The 27,822-nt window shown below is 36.9% G+C and overlaps 6 protein-coding genes across 9 annotated transcripts; 2 read left to right on the top strand and 4 right to left on the bottom strand.

The window, feature by feature from the left end:
- Nucleotides 1-407: 407 nt before the first annotated feature.
- LOC119987162 lies at nucleotides 408-4,682 on the bottom strand. Its single transcript, XM_038831959.1, has 7 exons — nucleotides 4,552-4,682; nucleotides 3,917-3,983; nucleotides 3,758-3,819; nucleotides 3,584-3,673; nucleotides 3,329-3,468; nucleotides 1,629-1,680; nucleotides 408-895 (listed from the first exon to the last, which is right to left on the bottom strand). The coding sequence occupies exons 2-7, from the start codon at nucleotides 3,981-3,983 to the stop codon at nucleotides 704-706; spliced, it is 603 nt and encodes a 200-aa protein (XP_038687887.1). The 5' UTR covers nucleotides 4,552-4,682; the 3' UTR covers nucleotides 408-703.
- Nucleotides 4,683-5,557: 875 nt separating this feature from the next.
- LOC119987215 (nucleoside diphosphate kinase 3-like) lies at nucleotides 5,558-9,072 on the bottom strand. The gene is made up of 7 exons (XM_038832055.1): nucleotides 8,878-9,072; nucleotides 7,998-8,135; nucleotides 7,189-7,226; nucleotides 7,031-7,081; nucleotides 6,324-6,491; nucleotides 6,127-6,239; nucleotides 5,558-5,945 (listed from the first exon to the last, which is right to left on the bottom strand). Exons 1-7 carry the CDS (start codon nucleotides 8,963-8,965, stop codon nucleotides 5,822-5,824), a joined length of 720 nt encoding a protein of 239 aa, XP_038687983.1. The 5' UTR covers nucleotides 8,966-9,072; the 3' UTR covers nucleotides 5,558-5,821.
- A 694-nt stretch (nucleotides 9,073-9,766) lies between these two features.
- LOC119987214 lies at nucleotides 9,767-13,926 on the bottom strand. Of its 2 annotated transcripts, none has more exons than XM_038832054.1 (8): nucleotides 13,777-13,926; nucleotides 12,912-13,040; nucleotides 12,706-12,817; nucleotides 12,534-12,616; nucleotides 11,948-12,011; nucleotides 11,733-11,850; nucleotides 11,180-11,334; nucleotides 9,767-10,163 (listed from the first exon to the last, which is right to left on the bottom strand). In XM_038832054.1, exons 2-8 carry the CDS (start codon nucleotides 13,034-13,036, stop codon nucleotides 10,083-10,085), a joined length of 738 nt encoding a protein of 245 aa, XP_038687982.1. In that variant the 5' UTR covers nucleotides 13,037-13,040; nucleotides 13,777-13,926; the 3' UTR covers nucleotides 9,767-10,082. The 2 variants fall into 2 exon arrangements, with proteins under 2 accessions (XP_038687982.1, XP_038687981.1); XM_038832053.1 differs by having other exon boundaries at nucleotides 12,912-13,069; nucleotides 13,777-13,919.
- Nucleotides 13,927-14,529: 603 nt separating this feature from the next.
- On the top strand, nucleotides 14,530-15,783 carry LOC119986731 (NAD(P)H-quinone oxidoreductase subunit S, chloroplastic-like). Its single transcript, XM_038831410.1, has one exon. The coding sequence runs from the start codon at nucleotides 14,754-14,756 to the stop codon at nucleotides 15,189-15,191; it is 438 nt and encodes a 145-aa protein (XP_038687338.1). The 5' UTR covers nucleotides 14,530-14,753; the 3' UTR covers nucleotides 15,192-15,783.
- Nucleotides 15,584-17,728, bottom strand: LOC119986732. Its single transcript, XM_038831411.1, has 3 exons — nucleotides 17,565-17,728; nucleotides 16,283-16,434; nucleotides 15,584-15,782 (listed from the first exon to the last, which is right to left on the bottom strand). The coding sequence occupies exons 1-3, from the start codon at nucleotides 17,632-17,634 to the stop codon at nucleotides 15,765-15,767; spliced, it is 240 nt and encodes a 79-aa protein (XP_038687339.1). The 5' UTR covers nucleotides 17,635-17,728; the 3' UTR covers nucleotides 15,584-15,764.
- Nucleotides 17,729-18,565: 837 nt separating this feature from the next.
- On the top strand, nucleotides 18,566-26,356 carry LOC119987435 (mitochondrial inner membrane protein OXA1). Of its 3 annotated transcripts, none has more exons than XM_038832354.1 (10): nucleotides 18,566-18,697; nucleotides 19,190-19,677; nucleotides 20,989-21,079; nucleotides 21,188-21,235; nucleotides 22,748-22,806; nucleotides 24,459-24,534; nucleotides 24,679-24,810; nucleotides 24,942-25,049; nucleotides 25,441-25,495; nucleotides 25,705-26,356. In XM_038832354.1, exons 2-10 carry the CDS (start codon nucleotides 19,196-19,198, stop codon nucleotides 26,031-26,033), a joined length of 1,380 nt encoding a protein of 459 aa, XP_038688282.1. In that variant the 5' UTR covers nucleotides 18,566-18,697; nucleotides 19,190-19,195; the 3' UTR covers nucleotides 26,034-26,356. The 3 variants fall into 3 exon arrangements, with proteins under 3 accessions (XP_038688282.1, XP_038688283.1, XP_038688284.1); XM_038832355.1 differs by having other exon boundaries at nucleotides 18,578-18,697; nucleotides 19,176-19,677; XM_038832356.1 differs by lacking the exon at nucleotides 18,566-18,697 and adding an exon at nucleotides 18,733-18,833.
- The last annotated feature ends 1,466 nt before the right edge of the window (nucleotides 26,357-27,822 follow it).

Genomic DNA, 27,822 nt, shown 5'->3' with positions numbered 1-27,822 from the left:
ACATTTTTACCTGTGATGTAATACTCACGGGTAGTGTGTGTGTAGGTTGTTCTTGCATCTGCTTAGGTTGTAGTTCGAAAAAATTACAAGGGGCTTTGCAACAAAAATAGGTTTCATCCCCAAACTTGACTATCGTTCTAACATTTAAGATTTTAAAACGCAGTCTTATTAAATCCTAATCATTACATATTGAATTAAGAATAAATCTTTATTTTAGCGATGTTAAACTTTTCTTAATATTGTAAAGCACGGTTCAAAAAGTTTGCATTACCTTTGTTTTATATTTACTTACATATCGATTTTTTAATGACGACATGTTTTTGAACTCTCCAGTGGAAAGGACAAATCGACCCGCAAATTCTTGAGTTGCATCTCAGATGGAACTCACAACAGATCCCAAAAGAACATTTGAGCAAGAAAAATGTCCATGATTCCCCTTAATAGAAGACTGCTATAGTTCTATACAACGCCAAGAAAAGTGAAAGACGGTGGCATTATTTGAATTCAGTTTACCAAACAACCAAAAAAAAAATTTAAAACCAAACAAACACTATCATATCCATAGGCCAATTGGCCGCCCTCCCCTATGAACTTGCATTATCAGGAAACAGAGAAGGCCAAAAGGACAATCAGCTACCTGGGCACTTGGTTCTTTTAGCGCCACGAAAACAAATCTAGTTGAAATCTTCAATGGATGGGAATCTTAGTTGCCAAACCGGCGTCTTGCCCAAGGAACTCTGGGTTTGTCACCACCTCCATTGTGTCTCGGAGCATTATTCTGGTGTGATATCACCCTCATCCTCTGCTCCTTCATATTGGCAAATAACGAATCCAGTGTTTGAGGCCTCTGCTTAGCACCAGAAATCCCTTGTTGCTGCTTCCACTCCACTGGCCGCTGTACAACAAATACAGAACCAACAAAACAATTTATCTTCAATTGATCAGCAGCGAAAATCACTATTGATGACATAGTAAAACCGACCTAGTTCAGACAATTAACATGTCCAAAAAAAATTACCAAATGGAACACAAAAGATACCACTGTCAAAGACCAGACAAGCTTACTATCACACTCAAGCTCCGAATTATAACTAACAAGAACATCATATATTATCTATGAACATAAACATTCTTTCTTAAATAGGAAAGTGCTACCCTCATCTTTTGGGAAGACCACCACAACGCCAGAATGATTTGATACATTTTGTCTTCCAGAAAAATAACTATGAAACATGGATTGGGATCCCAAAACAAAGCTCACACACAAAAATTAGAGGTCTCAAAAATGCTATTCAATCAAAACCCACAAACACAAAATCTACCTTGGCAGGTTAACAAGAAATATAGTTTCAACATAGCATTGGAGCAAACTATCAAAACGAAATCAAAAAAAACACCATTGGAGGAAACTAGAAAAACAAAGATGTTCATTCACCATAGCAATAAAAAATACTTTACTCGTTACTCCATTTACCAATTTGTCAGTTACAAAAAACATCCACTAGTAAAATCCATTGACTACAACACAATAAGAAGAGTTTTCTGAATCTCTTCAGTGATATAATGAGATAAAATCTTCAAATAAATATTGCGATATATTCAAAAACGGTTTGGTGAAAGAGATTTACCTTCGGAGCAACATCTGAATTAGCAGGCCTCCGAATCGTGAAAGCTCCAACCCTGCATCCAAATAAGAAAAAGATAAGTGGAGAACTCAACACACACAACTATCATAAGCTGATTCCAACCGCCAATGATCTCCACAATACCACCTACTCCATCAACTTCTCTAAAACCAACACCGGCCAAAAAAAACAAACTCAGTTGAGATTGTGGTTCTTACGACAAACCATTTCAGGAGTTGCAGTCACTTCAATAAAACTTAAGAATCTTCTGCTTCTGATTTCTTTTTCTTACACAAAAGCTTCTACACTATTCAAACGATCCGAGTTCAAGCCCTCAGCTAACTCGATGTAACGACAACAGAAGGGGAGAATCTCGAGCTCGGGTTACCAACGGAACAAATAGAAGGACCGACTCTCTGATCTGCCCAAAAGGAAGAAGAAGACACACTCCCAACCAGCCTCCAAACAGCCATGCAAGGAAATACGAACAAGTGAACCATCAAGACACAAGATTTCGGCATATTTTCCTCTTTTCTAGAAAAGTCTAGGTGACTGCATAAAGCAGCACAGAAGAACAGAGCTCCATGCCTTATTGCCTTCTATAAAGCCACTGAACAGCACCAAAAATTCTAACACTTTCGTTATCCAAGAAGATAAACTTCAGGTAAGACCCATACAAGGTCAGAATAGTAACTCTTGTTTCATGATGCAAGTCTCTCCCACTAAGCATCAAAAGAGTTGTCAATTTCACTCAGGCCGCCTTATACCATATACAGTGCACTCACATTTAAAATGAGAGAGGCTCTTAGAATGTGAAACAATAAAGTACCGATCGTCATGGGAGTAAAAAACAGCACAACTTCCAGAATCCAAAAAGTCTCCACATAAACACTTCAGTGAAGGATCATCTCCCAAGTCTTCCCAATTCAAAAAATCTTCAGTTCCTTAAGGACTCAAACCACAGTGGACCAACATTCAAGCTAAATCGAAGACCAGCAGAAGCAATTACATCCATACAACAATCAAACTCTCCAGATAAATTGTTATTTCATGAGACTAGATCAAATATGAGAGTTTGAGAAGAAACCATGATCTGAATCCTTTTAAGAGCACAAAATAATCATGAGTTCGTCAAACCCAAAACCACAGAGCTGATGCAGCTGGCAGATGTGACAAAATCATTACAGAGAAACAAACGGGGGAAGAATGTAAATTTGAAGATTTAACACGAGAGAGATCTCTTTGCAATCTTTATGTTGGATCCATGGATCAAATCACTAAACATTTTCAGTTATCAATCTTCTTCTCCAAATCACATCATTTAACACTACCAATGCGACATCAAATTCATAACCAAAAAACGTGCACACTCTACCAAACAAATAAACTTCACCGAATATGAGCATGGAGGTGACAGCCAGGAACACAATTTCGATGACATATTATGTAGAAGCAGTCAATAGCTCAAAGACTCCCAAACTGGTCACTTGCCCCATATAATTATATATTAGGCAGTTCCTCAACACTACTTGAGTAGACATAAAATTAACCAGTTGAGCAGATGACCGCTATTTACCTGCAATAAGTAGTGTTACATTGCAGTCAGATAAAATTTTATTGATGCCCTCATCATCACTCTTATCCACAAGTCGGGAAAAAAAATTTGTGCTACAAAATAATGTGCGAAAATGTTAGTTCGATACCTTGCTTTGTTCGAGACAGGAACCACACTACAATTAAAAGGTCTGCTGCGAAGAGAACCAACTGGAGCCTTTCGAGCAACCTCAGATGCAAAAGGAAATTGATTACCCTGGAAATTTGATCTTCTCTGAGCTAAAACTCCCTGGTCACAAGATGCCAATGAAATGAGCCAACAAAATCCTCAATGTCAGGAACATAACGTCAAGCCACAGATAGGCAAAACATCCAATGAATTAAAGCCACATCAGCTTGCATACCTGTCTAAGAGATGATCTAGAGTCCATATACTGCCGCACTTTAAAGGACTTCTGTTGAGCAGCATTATTGAAGTTCTTCTGACTTTTGTTCTATGCATTAGAAAACAAACACATGTTAAGATACTAACAAAAAACTAGAAGAATTTATAGCAATAAGTCAAACAAGTTCCTTACCGGAATCCTCGGCGGCCTCTTAGTCTTGCTTCCTTTATTTTTAGACATTTTGATGATGTCATCTGACAGATGCACGGGAAAAGAAATCACGAACAATGAATATCAATAAACAATTAGAAGAAGAGTAGACGTTTAAGCAACATTGTGATTTTTACACACCTAAAGCCATATCCATTTTCTTCTCCGTAAGAGCAATTGCCTCAGTTGCAAGTGGTTTAGTGGCCATCTGATAATAGATGAAAACTGTCTCAGAACATGCACAAAAGGGAGGAAAAAAGCCAAAAAAGAAATACAGCACAAGAATCTAAACCTACAAGCAAAACCTTTGTGGATCCTGAGCACTAAAAGTTATAATTCAAATAATGACAAACATGAATTTAAACTTCCTTATATAAAGCCAATACCATATAATACAAGCAAGTATTGGATCGGGGTCCTTCACAAGAATCAAGGTTATCGAAAAAGAAAACAACACAAAAGGCAAATTACACCAAATAAGATCCTGGAAACTCAAAACACTCAGAAATTGAAACTCCATGACTTTCTCGCCTAATTTTCTCGCAAAACAAACACGATTTATATCAAATTAATAAAAAAAAAAAACGCAATACTAAACCAAAAAAGGCCTCAAGGCTCAAGAACTCGTTGACCAAAACTAACAAAGCAATCAATAATTAACCATTGAAACAACTATTCATCAACAAAACACGAAGGAGGAAAAAGCATGACGAAATCAAAGGCTGGAAATAAAAACCTAATACGAAAACATCAGATCCGAAGAGTGAGAAACTTACTGCTTCAAAAGTAGTCGATTCTCGATGCAGAGATTTTACCGGCGAAACTAGGGTTAGGGTTCGAAGTAGTAATATTTTGGGCGAGCAAGCTGAGACTATTTCGAAGTAAAAGTAACAGCAAACCAGGAGTGTTGACGGGTGAAAGCGTGATGAGCAAGCACATTTATTTATGGGATGTATTTTTGTGGTCGGCGGATTTCAATTGACGATAATATCACAATAATTAGGATTCTCGAGTCCGACTAAACTTACAGCGTAGGTTAGTTTCTAGCACGGGAATATTCCAGTGCAGTCAATTATAGCTAGGGCCATAAAAAATAACCGACAAAACCTAACGAACGGTCATTCACTCGGTCGTTTATTTTCAAAACATATTTAGTGACAACCAAACGATTAATCAAATAATTGGATTAACCGTCAATAATTGACGGAACGATCGGTTAAATTATTGTCAAAAAATAAATAAAAACCGACAGAAATTGACTACTTTACACCCCTAATTTATAGCAAGGATTTAGTCATCATCATGTTATCTACATCTAATATGGATCTAAACTCAGTTATTAGACCTGCATTCATGTAAATTTTACACATGATAATATAATAAGTTGTAGCACAATGTGTAATTATAAGAATATTGTTCATAATAAAATTCAAACGCTCGACCCCGAGTTTATACTGTTTGGCCCTAGAGATTCGCCACAAAGGTATTACTCAAATAATTAAGAATGACTCATTATTATAAATCCAAAATTAATGGCTTAAAAATAAAAAAAATTTGACGTATCAAATTAGTATTTATGTTTTTTTTAAATTACTAATCTTCACTGAATTTTTAATTGAAATTAAAGGTCTGTTTTGTTTATTTTTATGTGATTTCATTTTCTGTTTTCTATTTTCTATTTTCTATTTTCAAGTTATAAAATTACAATCAAACATATTTTTCGGATTATATTGTTTCTATTATACAAAAATGAAAATAAAAAAAGAGCACAAAAAAGAAGCATTCCAAAGAGAACATAGCATTTTACTAAATTACTTTCAAACTCTCATCCTCCTCATCTCATTTTCAAATTGAAAAGAAACCACTAAAAACAGGGTTTATATGTCACCATGTTTCACAGCCACAGGACATATTATCAGAATAATCCATTTGTTGGTTTGACATTGTTGTAAACCAATGTTCCCAAAATGAAATATGTCAACAGACCAATAATCTTATTACTTCTCATGGGAGACCTGAAAGAACTGATAAAACAAAAATTCCTAATCAGTTGACTCCATAGACCCACTTCTCAGCATTGTTTGTGTAACTAACCAATTCTTCTGGTTTGAACCACAAATTAATCTCATCCTTAGCCGTCTCAGGTCCGTCGCTCCCATGAATGATGTTTCTACATGGCGAAAAGCCCAGAAAAATATCAATACAGATTACAGACAGGGAGCATGCCGATTTTCGCATGAAATGCACCCGCAAGGAAAAAGAAAAAAGTCATGTCACAATGCTTAATTAGGTGATGGAGTATGGAAGTGAGAAAATGCAGCAATGAGCAAGACTTGTGGGAAACTAAATACCTTCCAACAACAACGGCTAAGTCGCCTCTGATAGTACCAGGTTCTGATTTCTGAGGATCTGTTGCACCAATGAGTTTCCGGCCATACTTTATTGCCCCCTCTCCTTCCCAGACCTGTATGAATTGAATGATCCAGGCATTTAGGAAAGAGTAAAAGTTTGACAATGAGGTATAATGCTGGAGTTATTGTGCTTTTACCATTGCAACAACAGGGCCAGAACTAAGGAAGTCACAAAGGCCATTAAAAAAGGGTCTCTCCTTCAGATCATGATAATGCTTCTCTGCGAAGTCCTTTGAAGGGACAACAATCTTAATGGCTACAAGTTTAAACCCTTTACGCTCAAACCGAGATACGATTTCTGCAATCTGTAACACCAAAGGACATCACCAGTCAGATAAATGTCGCTTTCACCAACCTAAAAGATAATCAAATCCTTAGAGAAACTGTGATAGAACCCTGCACCTGTGCAAGTAATTGTATGGAAAATTATACAGAGTGGGTAGGGTTGTATAAAGTGTCTGGTGTGGAGGATTAGGTCTTGAAGAGTCTATATTTGGGAGGTTTTGATTCCTCGAAAACCAGTCTTCTCTTCTTGTATTTGGGTGTGATTCTATCAAACTGTAATATGCTGAGCGTGCCGAATGCACCAAGGGAGCAAGAAAGAAGAATGAAAGACCCATTCAAACCAGCATCAACAAGATTTACATGCCAAAGTCGCATTGGGGATATTAAAAGAAGGTGGTCTTGTCTATTCCATGGTGATTGCATGCAAAAGATACAATTGAGTCAATAATTATCAGCCTAATGTAGGAGTATATGACATAGGACTCTCAAAGTTGATCTTCAATCTATGCAAAGGAAGTTGCCAAAAGACAGTTTAAGCTTTTCAGGGAGAATGATTTACCAAGCCTCTCTGCACTCCATCTGGCTTGATGGCAATGAAGGTGCGCTCCATCTGAGATGCAGACAGAAGGTGCATTTTTGTATTAAAGTATTAAACCTCAATAGCGCCAAAAAGAAAATGAAGGAAAAAGTAAGGAAACCAAAAACTTATTAAAGTACCTCTGCAGCATATGCCTCCTGCTCTTGGAGCATGTACACTACAGAGAAGAAAATCAGGGTAAGAAAATTATGATCAGCTTCAAATAACACTACTACAAATAGTACCATGTAACTAAAAGAGATAATAGATCCTAGTCATCAGAAGTTATTCCCTCATCTTAAAACCATGCTTTTCAAAAGAGATAATCATGGTTGATTTTATGTTGTGCCCTTCAATTTATTTTTTTCTTTTTTTCCTTTTTGTGGGGGAGGGGTTCATAGAATGTACATGAACAATAACAACTTGTACATGAACAATAACAACTTGCATTGTGCTTTTCTTAAATGTGTCGTTTTGATGGTATGTGTTATGATGTGTTTTATGATATGTGTTTTGGGGTGTTTTGAATGATGAATTTTGATTTTGAGTGATATGAGCCTATAATTGAGAGTTTAGTGCCAAGAACTTGAACAAAGAACAAGGGTCCTCTTCAATTCAATTAAAAAGGCATGCATGCATAATTTATATTGAACATAGACAATTCATCATCATCATTAAAGCCCAAGTGAGCACACATTTGAGATTTTTTCTTATAAAAAACTGGATCTCCTACTCAATTTGGAGAGTAGGATGTTTCACATGAATAAATGAGTTAATATTCCACGTATGAACTTGGGAAGAAAGGAAGCAGTAAACCAATAACCATTGTCCTCTAAGCTGGCCCCGAGAGCATGATTCGAAAATTTTCAAATGGAGAAAGATGCACAACATCAAAAGAAGAAACTGCAGGAAGGGAAATGTTTTGGAAGAGAAGTCTCTTCAAACAAACCTGCAGCAGGAAGGGCAAGAGATCCTGAAAGCCATCCATTGTATGCATTTCCAGAACCAGTCCTCCCATAAGCCGAAGCTAGGAAAGGCAACTTTCCACTAAATGAAACTGCTGCTGCAGCGGCTGCAGTTCGCTTTTCTGGGAAGAGGAAACTGAATATGGTTAAAAAAGAGAATGTTCGAATATACAAAGTACCTACAAACAATGCATAGGTGGTTCAAAAAAAAGCACATTGTTCCTGTAATATCTGCCATTTCGAAGAGATATGAATATATGATCCTATAGTAATAGAAGAACGACTCAAACTCATCCTTCCTAGTGAACGCAAGGCAGTAAAAAATTATGGGATGTTTCAAGTTCAAGGGAGTAACATACAGATGAGTGATGACCAGGTTCAAAGCGAAAAAAGAAAGGAGAAAGAAACAGCAAGTGCACCAAGATGAACAGTAGCAAAAGATAAACAAATGACACTAGAGGCCAAGCTCAACAAGTGAACATATTACAGCGATTTCTACAATCATTAAACTTTCACCATAATCAATTTTCTTCATGCAAACCAAGTATTAGCCTGAATCACATAAACTAAACATAAAACAGGCTGTGAATCATCGACAGATTTATAATTTGATTTATATTGTGAGTTGATCTCATTACAATGGAGTAATCAACTATAAATCTCCAAACATATCAAGGAAAAATAAACAAATTCAAAAGTAAACGCAGAGCAAATGCACAATCAGGGGTCCATTTCACCGTACAGCAATCAAGCTCCAAAATTATTGGAACAATCAAACATCGATATAGTAAACAACGAAATCACCAAAAAAGATACAGACAACTGCAAATTCAGATGGTTTCGCAAAAAAAAAAAAGCAATTACCAGAGTAAAAACGAGAGCTCCTAAAAGCGGAATCTGAGCGGACAGACCTGGCGGCCTTAGAAGCAGATCGGAAAATTACAGAGCTCATTTTCTGAAGCTTCGAAATTTGAGCGTTAAAGGCACTGAGCAATGAGAGGAGGAGAGAGAGTGACGAAGATGGTAATTAAGTAGCAAGGGATAAAAGACTGGTTGGTTAGATCTGCTTTTTATATTGAAACACCCGGTTAAAATTTCGATTTTCTTACATATAGAAAACTGGTAACCGTCCAAAATTTTTTGGTTATTACGGTTGATTTTCAGTTATTACAAGTGATTTTCGGTTGAGGTCGGAGATGAGAAGAAAAAGAAAGGAGATGGGCTTGAGAAATTTGGCCCAATATAATTTAATTTGATGTATCATCCGCTCTTGTTTAAGACCTACACGATTTTATTCTTTAAAATACTTATCAAAATGTTTTGAGTTTGATTTTCTTATGAAATTAATCATATATGACCAGCCAAAATTGTGTAGGAGGAAGCTGCTCTTTTCTTGGCTCCTTTTGTGAGGAGAATTTTCTAGGAAACCTCTCTTCTTGTAAAGGTCCTTACGAAGAAAAAAGAGAAGCATCAATTCCATGGCCATCTTTCCAAGAGAAAAGGGAGGAAAAAGGGAGGAACAATAAAAGGAGAGGATATAAGATCTAGCTTTGGGGATCAAAAGGAAGTCATGATGATCACATAAAAGTTGATCTTTCGTAAGAGTTCCCAAATAAATAGTAAATCACTTTTTTTCGGCCCTAACATGTTCCTCAGACAGTTAAGTGAGCATAAATTTTGGACCGTCAGAATATTCCGCACCATGTTGATGACCTAAATCATAGTAGAGTCAAAACAGTTTTCCAAGAAAGTCTGCAGAAATATTTGATAAGAGATTCTAAGATGGATCCCTTACTGTTATCATAATCTTTCACTGAAATCACAACAGCACAAAAATGCTACCGATTCTGCGCGAAAGAGGAGAGTTGGAAGGGCAGAACATCTTCAATGGAGAAATTGCAGAAACACATATCCTTCAGACAACTCAATGGAAGGCTAAAGAGAGTATGTTACATTCTGTCTGAAATCACCTATTAGAATGCTACTCTATGTACAGGAAGAATTGGTTAGTGCTATTGTTTTCATCCAACCCGACGGTAAGGCAGGACAGAATTCAGCTCTATCTACACTTAATTTGAGCCATTGGGAACTACTTTCTTATCAGAACCAGACTTGCATTCTGATTGTAAAGCCAACAACCAAGAGTCCACCTGAAAAAAGGAGAGAAACAATCAGTCCAGAAAAGAAATTCCACTGTCCTGTTCAAAAACATGAACTATAACATAATCCTGCAAGGAATATTTTGCTTAGTTTCTCTGATCCTCAAAAATCGGATCAATTGTAAATTTGTGATATGATATTGTATACAACTTGAGTCCCAAGTAGTAAAACCCCCCGACGACGACTAGGATACTACGATTATAGAGCAATTCTGAGAGTTCAAAAGTTTCATCATATATTCAACATCCCCACAGGCCACAATACAATACTAACAATGGCAGCATGCAACTTTTTTTTTTTTTTTTTAACCGAGACGGATACCATCATACTTGCCCTTTGGACAATCAAGTTGGGCCTAAACTTCGCAGCAAAAGTACCCGCGCACTACCTGCCAACAATTTGAGCTGGACTGAGTGCGTGGCCATGGAGGGTTGATCCCGGCTAGAATTGAACTGCGGACCTCCCGCATGCTTAGCGTTCGGCCACAGTGAGATCACCAACGAGGCTATCCCTCAGTGGTTGACATCATGCAACTTATGTACATGCACGAACATAAATTGTGACACCCGTGATAAAGTTGACTAAATCAAGAACATTCAAAGCAATGCTGCATGTCTTATAAAGCACTTGAAATTTAAACATAAAATATGGACCAATCCTACAAATTATCTTAGCAAGCTTATCAGTCATGGCAGCTTGCCAATGCAAACCCAGTTTATGTTGTTCAAAAACTGATATCTCTTATACTATCACACTGATGTAGCCTAATGGTAGCTTTGGAAGGGGTGCAAAAACATGGAACCCCTGTCATTTCCCACATCATACGCAACTTATAGTTGACAGTTTATTTTTCCACTACACTTCTGGTGCATTCTCCACGCAATTGTAGGGGACATATTATAAGCTTTTTACTCAATAGGGATGGAAAGGCAATTAAGTAAGCAAACGTAGCTAATATGATAATCACAATTGCGATGTGAAGCACGTGTCAGACAATTGCCCTTACCTGTATTTGAGAAATACTTGAGCACTCATATCGAAGTCCCTGATGAGTTAAAATATAAAAGCAATATCGAGTCTCCTCGTCTTCTCGTGTCAAATTTGGCAGAGGACCTACTTCCGTTATATCAGACAGAAGGGTGGAATCCTGTGGACTTAAATCTGCAAAGCATGTTTCCCACCAATTAGCTGTTACAATAGTCTTTGAAGGACACTACATCTAGTCGTAAAGAAGAATCACTTAATACAATTTGCCTAAATGGAGCCCTTCTCTGTATGATAGAATAATTCCATATCAATAGAGAAAAGATGGTAAAAAGGTAAAGGTGGATAGATGTGCATTTAGCTTGGCAGATACAGAATATCAAACCAGTGATGAATAAAGGAGGAGATAAAAATTCTTTAACAGGGTTGTGTACATCAACCCTCTTCAAAGGTCCACATGGAGGAAGGCTTCACCGATTCTTTCTATCATTTGAAATAAATGTCCAAGACCAAAATTGTAAGCCGTTGCACAGCAGGTACCACAGGGAACAATAAAAAAGGGAGACAACGAGTACCTGTAGACATGAAGAAGAAGAAGATACATGATCCATGAAGGACAACAAAACGAGGAACCCAATCATCAACTTCAGCATCATCAATTGGAGGAGGTTCTCCAGGAAGAGCTGCCCATCTCTATGAGAAAAATAATGAAAGAGACATATATTAGGATGTCAATTGCAACAAGTAATGCAATTCGTAGAAAAGTCAGTAATGTGGAAAAGATCTTTACCATTCGAATATATAAATAGCCACACAGGCGAGCAGACCGCAAAATTTCATCAACATGTTCCAACCTAGAAAATAATAGAAAAACTAAGGGTCCGTACGGAGACAACAGAAATATTACAAGTGAACTGAGGTCCGGCATTGACAGTCAGTGTCCATAAAAGAAAACCAAATGGAACAGGGATTTCCATATCAGTTGTAACAAAGAGAACACCCCAAAAGCTAGCTCTGGCAACGGCATTGTCAATATGTGAATAAGTAAGACCCAAAGGGCCTTGAAACATAACTAGTTGTACTAGGCAATCAGAAATAATGTTCAGTTTTGTTATATTCAAGTAAAATTATAGGTTTGTAAATATGAATTAACAAGAGACAGTTTTCAGCTAGGTCAATGTGCCAACATGTAAAAAAGTGAAGGGGCAATGGAACCAGAATTCCTCTTATCTTAGGCAACCCGAAATGATGTTCAGTATTTATGTAACATTAAAGGAAAAAGTATAGGCATCAGGAATCGTATGAGTTGATAAAAGACAATTTCATCAATGCATAAAGGCATCACAGTTCCAAAGACAAGATTCAGTCTCCCTTACTGAGCTTTCAAGTGAGCTTCCTTCTCTTCCAAGTCAGCAATTTCAGATCGAAGTGACTCTAATTCTGTAGCATTTAGTTCAACCTTCAAGTCAAAAACATTACTGTGGTCAGAAACAATATAAATTCACAAGTTCAAACTAGCACGCAAAAAAAAAGAAAAAGAATTAGAACCTTTTCCTGACCATCACCACCAGAACTCCATGGCAGCCCCCGTAGACTAAATAAGTTCAACATATGCACCGCTCTTCTTAATTTTCTTCGGGATAACACAGGGCTATGGGACCTATGCTAAAGCAGAAGGAAACTAAAGTGAAGTCAACTCAAAGTTTCTCAACTCTTCTCTTTTATTCTTGCATCTTTTCCTTCAAAATAAGTACCTCAAAGAATGGCCGACCCTTGGCTGCGAACTTGAGGAAGTTTCAGTTTGAGGAGAGTCTAAACTGGGAGTTGAAGCCTGAAAGTGATCCTGGATAATCTTTATCTTTTCACGACCATCGTCCATGAAGCTTTAATAATTTCAGGTGAGGTAGCAAGCCTAAAAGCAGTAGATAATGACAATGAGAGATGTTAATTTGAACACTAACTGGGACCGATAACAAACTCTGGATATGACACATAAAAAGGTATGGCTGCTCTGATCAATCCCTCTATACACTTGGCTGTATAGGGTGGAGCAACAATTTGATGGAGGGCAGATCTCCACAAAGTTTACAATCATAAGATAAGACGCCCGACATACTTTCTTTCTTCTCTAAAACATCTATCCCCCCACCAACCCCAACTCAAAGTCCAATCAGACTTCAACTCTAAAGGATGAGCGAGGATATTGTAAACCAAAAAGGATTAGCTAACTGAAGTTGCAATTAAATATCCATCAAAAACCCACAAACCAAATAAGACATCCATTCCCTATCAACAAAAAACAGAAAAAGAAAACCCAAAAATTTCCATCTGACACCTTATACTGTTTGAGAAGGAAAAGAAACAAGTAGCTCAAGTCAAGCGTCAACAAGAACAAAGACCATCAATCAATAAGCTTAAGGAAAATCACCCATCAGAGAAACCAATAACCACAACAGCAAACAGCTTTTCACTTGATGGACCAAATCCAATCACAAAAGGAAAAAAGAAATCATGAAATAACACCAAGAGTTACATGTGAAACAGAATTGTTTGTTTCTTTTGAAGGATCAACAGATTATATCATAAATTCTTTAACAAAAAACAAGGATTGGTATATACCTGTTGCGACACAGGAAGTCTCACTGTGCAAGGAGAGGAGAAGAGAAGAAGAGCTTGTCTTCACGGGAAAGTGGTTGACCCAACGAAATCATAGCATTAGTAGCTTTTGGTTCTAATTGTAAATTTGCTTTGCAATTGGTGGTTGATGACACACAAAGACATAAATATCCCTGTCGTGCTCGTGCTGTTATTTTAGATTAACGGAATATTCGCCAAAAAGGATAAATGCTGGCAAATTTCTTTTGGATATTAAAAAAAAAAAAATTCTTTCAAAAAGATGCTTTTTTTTTCTTGCAACTAATGATGGGTTTTATAACGATCGACCATGTATACTTTCTCACATGTTTTTTTAGTAGACATGAAAGAACATAGTTACGGACGATTCCACACCTTGATAAAAGAGGAGGGTTATCATTGATCGACTGACAAAATAAAATTTTGTCAAACACACCTAGGGTCTATCAACCGTCGAAAGGACTTGATTCTAACCTCGTCAAAGCCCAAATTATTCTCTCCAATCATTGCTGCAAACAAATTAAATTCTTAATCATCATAATCATTCGAGTCATTATCTCAAAAGTTTGGATTGGGTATATGAATTTAAGAGAAAATCAATAAAATCTATTATATGTATTAGTTTCCGCAATTCGTTTCTATAAAGATCATACTTTCACATCAACTCATTGAAACTGAGTTATGAAACTGAGTTAAGCCAAGCCTTTAATTTGTCCGTGATTGATCCGTAAACAACGAACCTGAGTTATGAAACTGCATGGCACTGATTTTGTCGTATATTTTGAAAAACACTCGAGAAACAGAGGACCTTTAACGTTGTTAGGCTTAGGCATGTATCAATTTCCTTCACCCGACGGCCCTTACAATATCGAAGCATTTTATCCTAAAAACTTATATAACCATCATTTAACTACAACAAAACCATATTTGAGGCCACAATCAATAGCCGAAGCATAGAAACCATGGCTCATTCAATCACCCTACCAAGCCCTCAAAGCCACCTTAAATCCCACTTTTTTGGCCAAACCTCCCTCTCCGATCGCCCTGGCCGATCATCTTTTCCACTCTCCAGGCACCAATCAAGGTTTTCATGTGCCAAATTCAACCTGTCAGAACTCTTGGGGGGCAGGGGACTCTGTAATGGAGAGGAAGGGGTAGAAAAAGAGCTAAAGAAAACCGTGCAAGAAGAAGAACCATCATCATCAGCAGCAGATGTGAAGAGTGAAGAGAATTCAACTAGAATGGCAACATCAGCAGCTGATAGTGTCCCTGAAGATGGTTTTGAAAAGGAAATGATGGGAATAACTGGGGGATTCCCAGAAGGAGAAACTGGTCTCCAGAAATTCATTCAGGAAAACCCTCCACCAAAAAATCAGTCAGGTGCAGATTTAGGTAAGTAAACATTAATGCCTCTGAGAAACTGAAACCGCCTGAATTTGCCACTGCTAATGCCTGGAGTGATTGCTATTGTGAGGAACCCAAATAATCCATTCTACATGTACTGCGGCATTGTACAATGAATCACTGATGGAAAGGCGGGGATTCTTTTCGAGGGAGGAAACTGAGATTGACTAGTCACTTTCCGCCTTGAAGAGCTTGAGCCCAGGGAAAAGGGCCCTCCAATGAAGAATCCGAAATCCTGCATACACAAAAGCATGATAGAACAAGACTCAAAGTGATCCAATTTTCATCTCATGATGTGTTTTGAGTCTTGTCAATATGCATCATCTTGTACTTTCTGACAATCCTAGGTTTGACATAAATAGTTGAGATGCAATCTTCAAGCAATAAATGATAAAATGCGTTAAGAAATCAATTGAGTTGAATGTTATCTATCCCATACAGCTTTTGCAATATGACAATGTGGAGGTGTCTACGGAAAGCTACAAGTATTACACTTTAATAAGTATAAACCAACACCAAAAGTAATGTTTAGCTTATTGTCCTTCCTCCTCAAAGCTCTGTCATAAGAGTTAGAAGCAGCCACCCAACTGCAAAAATATTGGAAAGAAATAAATTATACCAACAAATGAAAGATAAGATACACGAATATAGGACTTCAATTCGTGATACTTCACATGTTCCTTATTTACATATTCATAAATATTTTCACCTTAATTTTAGTAAATTAAAGAACAACTAAGACCTTTGCATTTTTCCATGTAAGTCAAAGCTCAAATGTACAATCGAAAAAGATTGTTGGATGAACCATGAACAATTTATTTTTATATAGCTTGCAGTAACTATTACTATAATGTACTCTGGCTGCCAAGCCTTGTGCATACAGTTTTTTTCCTTTGTTTGGAATTAAGGATTTGATGATGATGTGAAGTACTCTCTACTTTGTTGTTTTGTATTGTAATTCAATACTGCTTCAAATTTGGCAATTTAAGCATGCGTTAATAGTGACTGAGAAAGTACTGGAACAGATCATTGCAGGTTAGAGATGACAAATTCCATCGGTAACCTAGCAAGCAAGCTTCTAACATACCAAAATAGCCTCAATCTCCTCGTTAGATACTGGGGTTCGCTTTGGCTGAAGTGAAGCTTTCCCACCCACAGAATTTGAAACCTTTGAATTTGAGAAGAAAGTTAGATCAGGATTTTCTGCAGCAGATGCTTCTTCATTCTTGGTTGCAGAACCTGCAAATAATATTCTCAAGAGTCAAGACTAGAAAATTGCTAGATGCTAAAGGCATACAACTTCATTGGCAAGTAAAAGGTAATAACCACGGGTTAAATGGGTGCCATCCTTACAATGCACTAAGCATCATGAAAGTAAAACTGTGTAAAGCATGCTCTTAAACCATATGGTCAATGGAGGTTTCTCATGTGGCATCAAAGGAGGCAAACAAATATGTAAGGTTGTCCTCCACCCCCAACGTTTTCGTTTATGTGCAGCAACATCTAGACTCTCTCTCTCTACTATGTGATGAGAACATTACAAGGAAAACTTTTCCATAATTTCCACACCTCATTAGAATCATCAAAGGATTTTGCTTAGAACGATGATTCTTGCCCTAAATCTTTTTACAGATTTTCACATCCCAGCCATTCTACACAGCTTCCCGTACCCTGGGAGTACCAAAATATACTCGGGTATACAAAAGGCCGTCTTCATTGTCAGGAACTCAGGATGATTCTCTGTCTTTCACCAATTGCAAAATGATTTGGACATTGCATCAAATCCCATTGTCCCAACAAAGAAACAATGACCTCACAATTATAAAACGACTCAGTGACAATGATTATCAACCATTCAAATGAAATTTAATTTAAGAAATCGGATAATAGATTTATATTTACTCCTATCTCCCGATAGATTCGGTGCACTTCCAATTCAGCATCCATTACCAAAATTTTAGTGCATTCATTCAAAAACAAAATAAAAATCCCAAGTAACATGTAAGAAGAGGCTCCAATCATGCTATTCCCCCTGCCACAATGTGCCCCAAAACAGTCTCATAGAACCGTATCAAACAATCATTAATGAAACGGAAAAAAAAACCAAAACAACGTTTACGGCTGCAAAATCAAAATTCTACAAGGCCAATTCAGTTTTCAACCCTTGATCCAGAAAATCTCAACTGTGACAACTCTTCATCATCAGAGGAAAATTAAATCTCAAACAACAATAGGATACACGAATTTTCAATCGAAGCATGACCCAATTTCAAATTTCAAATAAACGATGAACACAACCTGCATTCGCACTTTACAAACACACATATACAGAGAAACTGAGATCTGAATGCGAAGATAGAACGGCAAACCAGATAGGTTTGGGCGTCTCTGTGGGAATTTGATGCGCGGGATCCTCTTTAGCGCTTGTGCTCCTCCCATCTCCTCTCTCCGTGAAACTTCCCGACTCTCGTACAGTTAGACGACGATGTCGCGTCAGGAGTGCTTTCAGCCTTTCAGGTCTGTAGAGAATAACTACGGTGTTGTTCAATATATACGTGGCATGTGTATATCAGTATGGAAATCATGTCTGCGGTCTGCCCTTGGGCTTTGACTTTGGCCAAAAAATTGTCTAAATTCTAAAATGTATACAATAATTTCCTAAAATTTGTTATATTATTCTTAAAATGAAAACTATTAGGGGTGTAAACAGGTCGATTAGTTTTCGATTTTTTACATGAAAACGACCGACAATCGATCAGTTATCGAGAATTATTTTGGTCAGTTATTAGTTTATTTTTCTTTAAAAATAACCGATCAATCGATCGATTTGGCCGTTGATTCGATTTCTACGATTTTTTAACACTCCTAAAAAAAATATCACTAAAATATTTTCTAAGGAAAATAATTTTTTATCTATTATAGGTTTTGAATTAGATTCATGTATTGTAATAAACACTTTGGTGATAATATAGTAATAAATATTTTTGGAACCAAATTATATGGACGGCAAAAGTTCCTTATTCGATTCTCACACAAATAATATTCTTTTGATCACGACATCATGTGCTGGACATTTACTCAATTTACCCTTTTTTTAGTGGGAAACATGAACCAATTGTTAGATCCATGTTTACATAAAAAAGTCCGATGGAAATAGACCGTAACAATCCAGTGGGCCGGGAGCATTATCATCAATCTCGTGGGTCATATTAGTGGGCTGGCATTAACAGTCCAATGTACAATCTTGAAATTTTAAAACGTCTGCTGGGAATGGGCCAGAACAGTCCAATGGCCCATAAATCTCGTGGGCTGAAACAGTAAAATATCGAGAGGCCCATTGGGCTATTAGTGTTCCGGCCCACAATAACATAACGCGAAATCATCCTCGTACCCTTCGCAAGCTCGATCTGCAGCTTCCAACCTTTAACTTGCGAAGAGCCGAAGACAAAACATTTGAGAAGGTTTTCAGGTCTCCTCTTGAACCGCTCTCTGCTTTGAGCAGGTAACTACTATATGTATATTTTCACGAACTCTTATCACCGTATATATATATGCATGTATATGTTTGTTTAATTTATCGATTCAATCTTGAAAGTGTAATACTTGCTTAAATTTAGCTATCTCGCTACTCCAAGAAGGTATCAGTTTTTTGAATTTTTTTTTTGCGCGTATTGAGCTCTAATGGATCTACGTTTGTTCCCTTTTGAATTCATATTCTATTTTTTTTGAAGTTTTAGATTTCAGTTGCATTGACTATTGCTGTAAACGCATTGCATTTGTAGCTGTGAGCTGAATTTACGTAATTTCTGATTGTTTTTAGGGTTTCGAACTGTTTAAAATTGAGCAGTTTTTATTGATTTGTGTTAGTTTTACTGATCTTTAATATTGAGTGTGTGATTCGATTGTATAACTTCCTATGGCTATGTGATTTGGTCGAGTTTGTGGATTTCTGTCGTAATTGGATAATTTTTCTGCTAAAGGAGCTTGATTTCAGGTGTTGATGGCGGCTTTTATGCGTAGTCTCTCCTCTAGGACAACCCTTGTGACTCGACGAGTCAGTCCTTCTTTTAGTTGTATTCTCCATGATAAGGATGATAAAAGAGGTAAATCCATTGATGAAGGTCCACCACAAAGGAGAATCAGTGACTTCCTTCAACAGAGGTCATTTGGGAGCAGCTTTAATAACTCTGCTGCTGGTTTTGGCCCTTTCTTCAGGGATAATAGATCCTCACATTACTCTGGTTTGCCAAGTGCTGGTCTCTCCTTTTACCGGTTTATGTCGAGTACGGGCAGTGAGGCATCAGACCAGATTGGTCTGATGAGCGATGTTGCAGATGTTTTTACTGATGCAACCGTGCAAGCCGTGGCCACCCAGGCCCCAGCTGTGAGTGAGGTTGCAATTGCTGCAGCTGATTCATTCTTACCTATTGCAGCTCTTCAATATTTGATTGACGCGGTGCATTCATTTACCGGATTCAACTGGTAAGACTGGTCGCCTTTCTTTAAGTGTACAGTGTAAGCAATTCAGATAATTGTACAAGAATTAAGAATTAATATGCATAGAACAAAAAATTTCTTGACTGATGACCTATCTGGAAACCATATAACGCTGCAGTAGTTTCCTTGTATATTCTATGTAGCTACTGGCTGTTTGAAATGCCAACTTATGGAGAATTTAGCTCCATATATGATTCTTTTCCTCAAATAAATTGTGAACCCAGATTGTTTGTCGTCTTTCCAGCTTAGAGGATTGTCAATGGACTTTTTCATCCTTTTAAATTTTCATTTGACATACTGGAATGCTATGAGAACCAACAAAATCAGTTTGCTGCAGCTTAGTTACTGTGTTGTCAGCTCTTCTTGGGTCGGAGTCAAGCATTTCTTTATATTTTTGCCTTCAAAAATAACTGTCTGGTTTATCAAAACTATGATCTTTAATCAGTTGAAAGGTTCAGCCACTGGGTTTCAAGTGGTTTCCATTGTTGGTTTCAAGTGGTTTCCATTGTTTGTATTCATATAGTTCAACCTAAACTTGGAGTGGGAGAGGTTGGCGATTGTGCTGGTCTAATCATTTGATTTAGTCTGGGTTTTACTTTTCTAAAACACTTAATTAAAGAAGTTATCAGCACCATATCTGTTTTGACAGAAGGGATGCTTCTGGAGGGAGAGGACTTTTATTTGAGTTGAATACAAAGTTTCCCTTTTAAAAAATTGGAGTAGATAAATGTGATATCATCTTTTTGGGTCTCCTTGGGGTGTTAATAAATTCTTTTTCCAATCCAGAAAAAATAGACAAATGTGATATCATCGGACATGGTTTAAAAGCGAAAATTGTTCGCTTGGTTTATGTATCTAGTAACTCTTCTAGATGCATGAAATTGTATCTTCAATTGTAAAATTATTATTGTGATACACTAAGGATTATGTTGGAAGGATGCTAAGTTCATTGCGACAATGCCATTACATATCTGGACCTCATTGCATATTAAGATGTGATATTAATTTGTTATGGTTTAAAAGCAAAAATTGTTCGCTTGGTTTATGTATCTAGTAACTCTTATAGATGCATGAAATTGTATCTTCAATTGTAAAATTATTATTGTGATACACTAAGGATTATGTTGGAAGGATGCTAAGTTCATTGCGACAATGCCATTACATATCTGGACCGCATTGCATATTAAAGATGTGATATTAATTTGTTCCTGCAGTTTCTTGCTTGCACTTCCTTCAAGTTTTAATTGATATGTAATTTGCTGGAAGTGAAATTTTTTTGTTTATTATTTGTTTCAGGTGGGCTTCTATTGCTTTGACGACTGTGTTGATTAGAAGTGCAACAGTGCCGGTTTTAATACATACACTCAAATCTACTTCTAAACTTACAGTATGTTTCTTTACCTTCTTTTTTTTTCCCATTGTGCAATATCCATTTCGAGTGAAGAATTTTTTTTAGAAGCATTAATCATCTTTTTTCTCCCCCTTTTCCTTGCAGATCATAATGCCACGCTTGCAGGAGATTCAGGAAGAGATACAAAAAAAAGTATGATGGCTTGTTCTTCTCTGGTTATGACTTGTTAAACTATTGACTTTTAGTAAACATTTTGTTGTTCCGCACAGTAAGAATGATCTATTGGGAGCATGACAAGTGTTAGTGGATTTCTCTGCCCTCACTTTTATCCTATCATGTCTTGTCTTTCGTTTATATTTCTTTTGACACACAGATCTAGATATTTAAATCCAAGGACACGCGCTGAATTGGGATTTGGGACAAATTTTTCCTGCGTCTTGGTTTGTGCAAATGTCTCAGCGGACTTCGAGCTGAATTTTTAGCTTGGCCTGAGATAAATTTAGGTTGCTCCAGTCCACGTCAGCTCAAGGCTTTAGAAACTATTATCTGACAAGCACCAAAAGAATTTCTTTCAGCTTATTCCTATGTCAGTAATGTGGCTGATTTGGAAAGAAAGGAACAACAGAATTTTCGAAAACAAAGATTCCTCCCTAGACTTTTTTATTGTTAACTGGTTTGATTGCCTTAAGTTCTGGAGTTTGTCTTTCCCTAGAAATGTTTTTGATCTTATTAATTGCTCGTCCTTGTTGTAGTTGTGGGTTGCGCACCCCTTCGGTGCTTGAATAAAAAATTTTCTATTAAAAAAAAAAAGAACTATTATCTGACACAAGGTATTTCAAGCGGCTCAAACCCTGTGTCATTTTAGGTTTAGGCTCAAAGGGCTGTCCCCTCAAGGGAGACCCACCATTGAGGTGGCGTTTAGAATGCTATGCGGGGGACCGCTTTATAGTATAAATGAGCATTTGCTGCTTCCCTTGGTTTGAGAAAGGGCCTAGCTAGCCTGTGCCTAGGTGCTATCCCAAGGACATGCTGAAAGGCTTATTAGAAATTGATCTTATATAGCTTCACCTTCAGTTCTGAGTGGGGCAAACAGAAATATGGAAGAATTCAGCTTGCTAAATTTCATTTTGAGTTCGGCCTTTCTTATAATTGGTTGAGTTGAATCAATTTCAGAACCTAAGTTCACCTTGAGTGAGTTGTGAGAGGTTCCAGCCCTATCCAAATTCCATTTTTTATTTGGTGTATTTTTCTCGTTAAGCTCCCAAGGATATGAAGTGAAACCGCACCTGACCTATCTCCCCCTAACCTTGTAATTGATCATGCTTATAGTTTCTAGGTAACCAACTCCCATGCACAAGACTCCCGCAATGGGCGGGGTCGTGGACAGGAAAGATGTACATAGAGCTTATCCCCTCATAATATGTGGAGGGGTCGTTTACAAGAATTGAACATGTAACCGCTAGGTTGCACCACTGCAACTCTACCATTGGGTCACATGTTCGCCTGTCATGCTTATAGTTTCTATTGATTGAAAATTGTTGCTTCCATTTTCCTGTATTTCTTGTCTTAAGAAATTATACAACATACTCCTAAATCTGTGTTCATGTTTATAATAGCCTTTTTTACTATGTAATTGCAATAGTGAGCAATTCTTTACAGGAATGCTTCTTTTGATTGTTGTCTCTCTCTCTCTGTTCCTCCCAGGGAATGGACCCGGTCGCTGTTGCTGAAGGTCAAAAAGAAATGAACAAGCTTTTTAAAGAGTAAGCAAGCGGTTGATGCCCTTGTTTGGTACATCTATGGCAATAGAATATTTATTCGTGTTCTTGATAACTTTTTTAGTTTGTTATGTTGAGCTTTGAGGCTACACCTAGTTGGTTTTAATTGAGCTTGTCTGGCTAGCTGCCCACTGTGTATTTATCCATCAGTTTTTATTGTCCTTTGCCTTACGATTTGTAGACCTATAATTATGTCGTATCAAATACATTTTTCTAAGGAAATCTGGGTCAAGGAAGATGCAAGCAGCAAGATACTTGTCTTATTCTCACTGCAAGAGGAAGCCTCATCTGAGTATCTGATCTTTAAGGAAGTGTTAAACCTTGCCCTTCTTTTTTGTTAATGATAAATAAAGTAATTAACACGGATTGATGAAGGAATGAGTATCTGAGTGATGTGGAAGCTAAAGTATAGTCATCCCTACGGCTTGGTTCAGAATGGTCATTTTATGTTCATTTGGGTATTTTTTGGTATTTGAACTTTATTATGTCTTTGGGTTAATTTGGTGCTTTACTAGAAAAAGGCTTAGCATCCAAACCCACTAGGGTTAGGCATAAGTCTATATAAATAAGGATATAAAGTATCATTGCTTAGTGATGAATAATAAGAAAAGACTTCTGCTTGCAGCCATTCTCATGGTTTGTGTGATGCCTAGGAACCCTAGGCGTGACGCTTAGGTTTTCTTCTTCAAAGATCTTGTTCTTAACTCTCAAACGATCTCATAAAGACTTTGGCTCTTTGAGTAGTTCCTACAGTTTAGCTCTCAAAAATTGTAGACGGCTCATTTTGAATGGCAATATAACTTTAGTGGAGAAGTCTTGCAATCTATCCTCAAAATTCATCTTATAATTTGATTATTCTGCTTAAATTTTAGGCTACTTAGGTTTATGAGTTCTTGAAACCCTCCCTTCTAGCAGTGTCGGTTCGATTCTGAGCTTCGAGCTGTCCTTTTTTGCATCAAGTGACACCTCTAGTTAGAGTATTTATGTGATTCTGCTTTGGATGAACCACTTAGTGGCGGGAATGTCAATTGTCAGGTCAACATTTATCTACCAAATTATAACTTTGGAGGTGGGTTTTACTCACCAAATTTTAATGCTAGGCAATTTGGCTTGGTGCATGGTGTTCCGTATCTAGTCATGTATGCAAGCAATTCTAGCTTCATCTAGAGAGAGCTTTCAGTCAGGAGGAAGGAAGATACCGAGATTAAAGATAAACAAGAAGTTTATGACTTTTTTCCCTTGTCGGTCACTTTGGAGGCTTCTTCATTCATGAGTTTAGAGTTTTGCAAGGGATGGTCTAGCTAACAACCACTCGCTGTAATCTACCTCCGTCAGCTTGCTTATACTGATTGTGTGTGAGGCAGTGCCTTTTATCTATCTTTTTAGGTTTTTTATGTTAAGACTGTTGAAGGTAATGTAGGTGTATTGCTATAAGGAGATATTAAACCCTATGTAAGCAACATGTCTTTGTAAAAATTGACCTTCAAGATCTCTCAAACCTTTAAACTCTCGTTTTTCGAGTACAGCAAGAATTGCAAGTTGTGTGTATATGGTGGAGATGTAGTTTGTTTTGCTGCTTCGTGTTTTTCCTATCTGAAAATTTGATGTCCAGGACTTAATGTTGCTGTTAATTGCAGACATGGTGTTACTCCATTTACTTCATTAAAAGGGATCTTTGTTCAAGGTCCTGTTTTCCTCTGTTTTTTTCTTGCGGTAAGACATGTAATTATCTTTAAAATAAAAAGTTTTTGATTTTGAATACTAATCAAAATAGATAAATAAAGAATTGTATGATTTTAGATTTGGTCTTTATTTGTCTACATATCTGAAATTACTTGAGTTTTATTCTTGATCCAGATTTCTAACATGGTGGAAAAAGTGCCGTCTTTTAAAACTGGTGGTGCATACTGGTTTATGGATCTCACAACTCCAGATAGTTTGTATATCTTTCCAGTTTTGACCGGTTTATCATTCCTTATAACACTCCAGGTTGGGCTTCTTTTGTCAGATTAGTGTTTATCATAATTATAAACTTTATCTTTGTGCTTTTTTTAAAAAAATAGACAGAAATTTGTTGATGTTAAACTCATTGTGTTTTTGGCTTTACAACCTTTTCACAGTGCAACATGCATGAAGGTATGGAAGGAAATCCTATTGCTGGCACCATGAAAAAATTTCTAAAAGTCTTCGCTCTCCTTTCGGTTCCAATGACTGCGAGTTTTCCTACGGTAATCATACCATCACTACCTTGAATGAGATAAGATATCTTGTATGACTTGTGGTATTAATATGAAGTTAGGGAGTTCTATCGCATTACCAATGTTCTTTTTTATAGGCCATGTTATACCCGATATCGCCTTTTCTGTTCTTCTCTCTTCTCTTGGACTTGAAACGTAATGCATTGTTTGACACAATTCAGCCTCTTATTTTTTATGATCTGCTAGTATACTTATAGAGCTTTCTCTGTATGGAGGTTATTAGAAATCCTTTTTTGTTCTGTACCGGGAAGAACATGAAGTAGTTTTAATGCATTTTACACTTCCTCTTGAATTGGCCTCTCAGTTTTAAAGAATGACAGACATGACCAACTACGAATCTCACTCTTCCACTTCTTTGCAGGGCATATTTTTTTATTGGATTACATCCAACATGTTTTCACTCGTTTATGGAACAGGTGAGTTGTATTGTTCAATAAATGTCTGGTTGACACCACCACCCCAAACAACGTGCACACACAAAGGAAATACGATGAATATAATGAATGAAACTTTCATTCTCTTCTTTTCTCTTCCTACTTTTGTTTACAGTTTGAAAAACTTGGTGTTTAATGCGCTGAAATATTCATGCTCACTTTTCTCATGTTGTATTATTTTTGAAATTTAGCTCTTAAAGCTCCTGGGGTGAAGAAGTACTTGGGTATTCCTGAGATACCCAAGCCGCCACCTGGCAGTAAACCTCCTTTATCTCTGCTTGAAATGTACCAAAAAATGAAAGAACAAGCCTCCGCAACACAAGCCTCTGCAACACAAGCCACAGCAAGCCAGGAAACTTTCTCACCATTATTGCCTGCTGAATCATCGAAGGCTACAAACCAGAGAATATCATCATCTTCTGTTCTCAGTCAGAGGCTTAAAACTCTGGAAAAGCAATCAAAGTGGAAAAACAAAAACAAGAAGGGGTATAAGCCTCTTTCTTCTTCACTGGGGAAATAGTGATGTTGTTAGAATTGGTTATTTAAGCATTATTTAATGGGAGAGCTATAAAGTCCCCACTAGAGGCTAGATAGAGAATAAGTTGAATTGAAATTTTGGCATCTAATGTTTCCTTAGATGATTTGAATCCTGAAGGGTTTTAGGAGCTATACAGTAGCTGTGCCATAATGCACAAACAGTGATGCACTCTTGAGAGAGATAACAATTTTTGACCTCATGTTCTTCATTTTCATGACCATCAAAGCATGGAATCTGTACTGTAATATATTGTTTTTGAAATTGTTTTGATTATATATTATAAAGAAAGTATTGCTTGATGATTCTTTATTGGTGAAGATGTTTGTGACAAGTCTGATAAAACATATGGACTGTTGTCTAGGGCTCAAGTATAGTCATGTTATCTTGATTGGACCTGTCTATTAGACTCAGTAGGAGAGCCAATACCTTAGTTTGCAGTTTGCTTAACCTTCAATTTTACTCTCCCCAAGTTGTTTGTTCCTCTTCAAACAAGTTTAAGGCAACCCTAGCCATTGCTTAAAGAAATGTTCGTTGTTATACTATGGACTCGGGAGGGCCTGAGTTTGATTCTCATTAGAAGCAATACTTTTGTGATCACGCGTTAGACTTGTGGGAAACTTCCGTGCGCGCAAACTTTACGGTCCGAGTTTAGATTCATAAATATGTTCAAAGGGCAAACTTTTATTAATCTAGAAGAAAAGTGTAAAAGAGGTTTCTTAACGTATAACCATTGTTTGTTCTTTCACAACTCTTGACAGCTTGTTAAAGTAGACAAACAGAAGCATTGAGTTGATGCCTAATTTGGGTACAGTTTCTTATCCGTGACTCTCTTCTGGATCTCCCATTGTTTTTTTCAGATGCACTACCAATAACCCCAAAAGGTTTCAACTTTCAAGAATGGCTTGGAGGTTCCAAGAAATTGCCTGTAACTAGCAAACAAGCTTGTTTTTAACTAGCGAGCTCAAACTTCTTGTACCACACATATCTTTGAATCCCTTTCATTTCAATTTTTTTTTTCTCTCTTTAAAGTAACGAAATAATCGAACCCTTTTTTTTAAGAGTTTGGTGTCAAGTAAAAAAATTCCGCAAACAAAAGTGATTTATAAGGAAAGTCTCAATTCTTTTCCGAGTCTCCGTTAACAAAACCTTTTCATTGGGTTAAGCAGGAAGAACAAAGCCATGTTCCTGATATATCAACGGGAATTGGTAAATTCCAAAGCAGATAATATTATATTGATGTGAGTGAGTCCAAATTTCTAACTTTTGGTAATGCTCGTTTTTCATATATTTTTTAATTTTAATTTTATGAGAAACATAAAATAACCCTGAAAATACGTTTGACGATGCATTTTAAAAAAAGTGACAAACAAAAAAAATACTTGAAAACAAACAAAAAATTAAAAAGAAGGTTTTCTCCATAATCATAACCAATATTAATGTTATTTAGAAAACAAAAAACAAATCAAACAGCCCTTCAATCTTGCCGGTACAATTCTTTGATAAATGAAGGAGAATCTAATTAATTTATAAACATTTAAATGAATCCTTACTAACTAGTAACTACTAACTACTACCATGTGAAACACAACTCAATATTTATTCTTCTAGGTAGTTGATGTGGTTGCAACTTACAAAATAGCTTTTCTAATTGCACAATCAAGTATGTGAAAAATACTAATACCTGCCTTGTGTCAATCATCTCATCGACACAACCATATCTAATAACTTCATCCAAAACGACTACTCAACAATTGATCAACATGTGCCAAAA

The sequence above is a fragment of the Tripterygium wilfordii genome, chromosome 20, assembly GCF_013401445.1.
Source record: "Tripterygium wilfordii isolate XIE 37 chromosome 20, ASM1340144v1, whole genome shotgun sequence".
Lineage (NCBI taxonomy): Eukaryota > Viridiplantae > Streptophyta > Magnoliopsida > Celastrales > Celastraceae > Tripterygium > Tripterygium wilfordii.
This window is presented reverse-complemented; position numbering and strand designations above follow the sequence as displayed.

Excerpts from the sequence above, each read along its gene's own strand:
- LOC119987215 (XM_038832055.1), bottom strand. The coding sequence starts at position 8,965 with ATGAGCTCTGTAATTTTCCGATCTGCTTCTAAGGCCGCCAGGTCTGTC. Across the intron at positions 8,136-8,877 it reads GAGCTCTCGTTTTTACTCTG|AAAAGCGAACTGCAGCCGCT; the intron begins GTAATTGCTTTT and ends TCCTCTTCCCAG. Across the intron at positions 5,946-6,126 it reads TTAGCCGTTGTTGTTGGAAG|AAACATCATTCATGGGAGCG; the intron begins GTATTTAGTTTC and ends TTCGCCATGTAG.
- LOC119987435 (XM_038832354.1), top strand. The coding sequence starts at position 19,196 with ATGGCGGCTTTTATGCGTAGTCTCTCCTCTAGGACAACCCTTGTGACT. Across the intron at positions 24,535-24,678 it reads TCCTCTGTTTTTTTCTTGCG|ATTTCTAACATGGTGGAAAA; the intron begins GTAAGACATGTA and ends TTCTTGATCCAG. Across the intron at positions 25,496-25,704 it reads TTCACTCGTTTATGGAACAG|CTCTTAAAGCTCCTGGGGTG; the intron begins GTGAGTTGTATT and ends TTTGAAATTTAG.
- LOC119987214 (XM_038832054.1), bottom strand. The coding sequence starts at position 13,036 with ATGGACGATGGTCGTGAAAAGATAAAGATTATCCAGGATCACTTTCAG. Across the intron at positions 12,818-12,911 it reads AGGGTCGGCCATTCTTTGAG|GTCCCATAGCCCTGTGTTAT; the intron begins GTACTTATTTTG and ends GCTTTAGCATAG. Across the intron at positions 11,851-11,947 it reads GCTATTTATATATTCGAATG|AGATGGGCAGCTCTTCCTGG; the intron begins GTAAAGATCTTT and ends TTTTTCTCATAG.
- LOC119986731 (XM_038831410.1), top strand. The coding sequence starts at position 14,754 with ATGGCTCATTCAATCACCCTACCAAGCCCTCAAAGCCACCTTAAATCC.
- LOC119986732 (XM_038831411.1), bottom strand. The coding sequence starts at position 17,634 with ATGGGAGGAGCACAAGCGCTAAAGAGGATCCCGCGCATCAAATTCCCA. Across the intron at positions 16,435-17,564 it reads GAGACGCCCAAACCTATCTG|GTTCTGCAACCAAGAATGAA; the intron begins GTTTGCCGTTCT and ends TATTATTTGCAG.
- LOC119987162 (XM_038831959.1), bottom strand. The coding sequence starts at position 3,983 with ATGGCCACTAAACCACTTGCAACTGAGGCAATTGCTCTTACGGAGAAG. Across the intron at positions 3,820-3,916 it reads GAAAATGGATATGGCTTTAG|ATGACATCATCAAAATGTCT; the intron begins GTGTGTAAAAAT and ends TGCATCTGTCAG. Across the intron at positions 3,469-3,583 it reads CTAGATCATCTCTTAGACAG|GGAGTTTTAGCTCAGAGAAG; the intron begins GTATGCAAGCTG and ends TCTTGTGACCAG.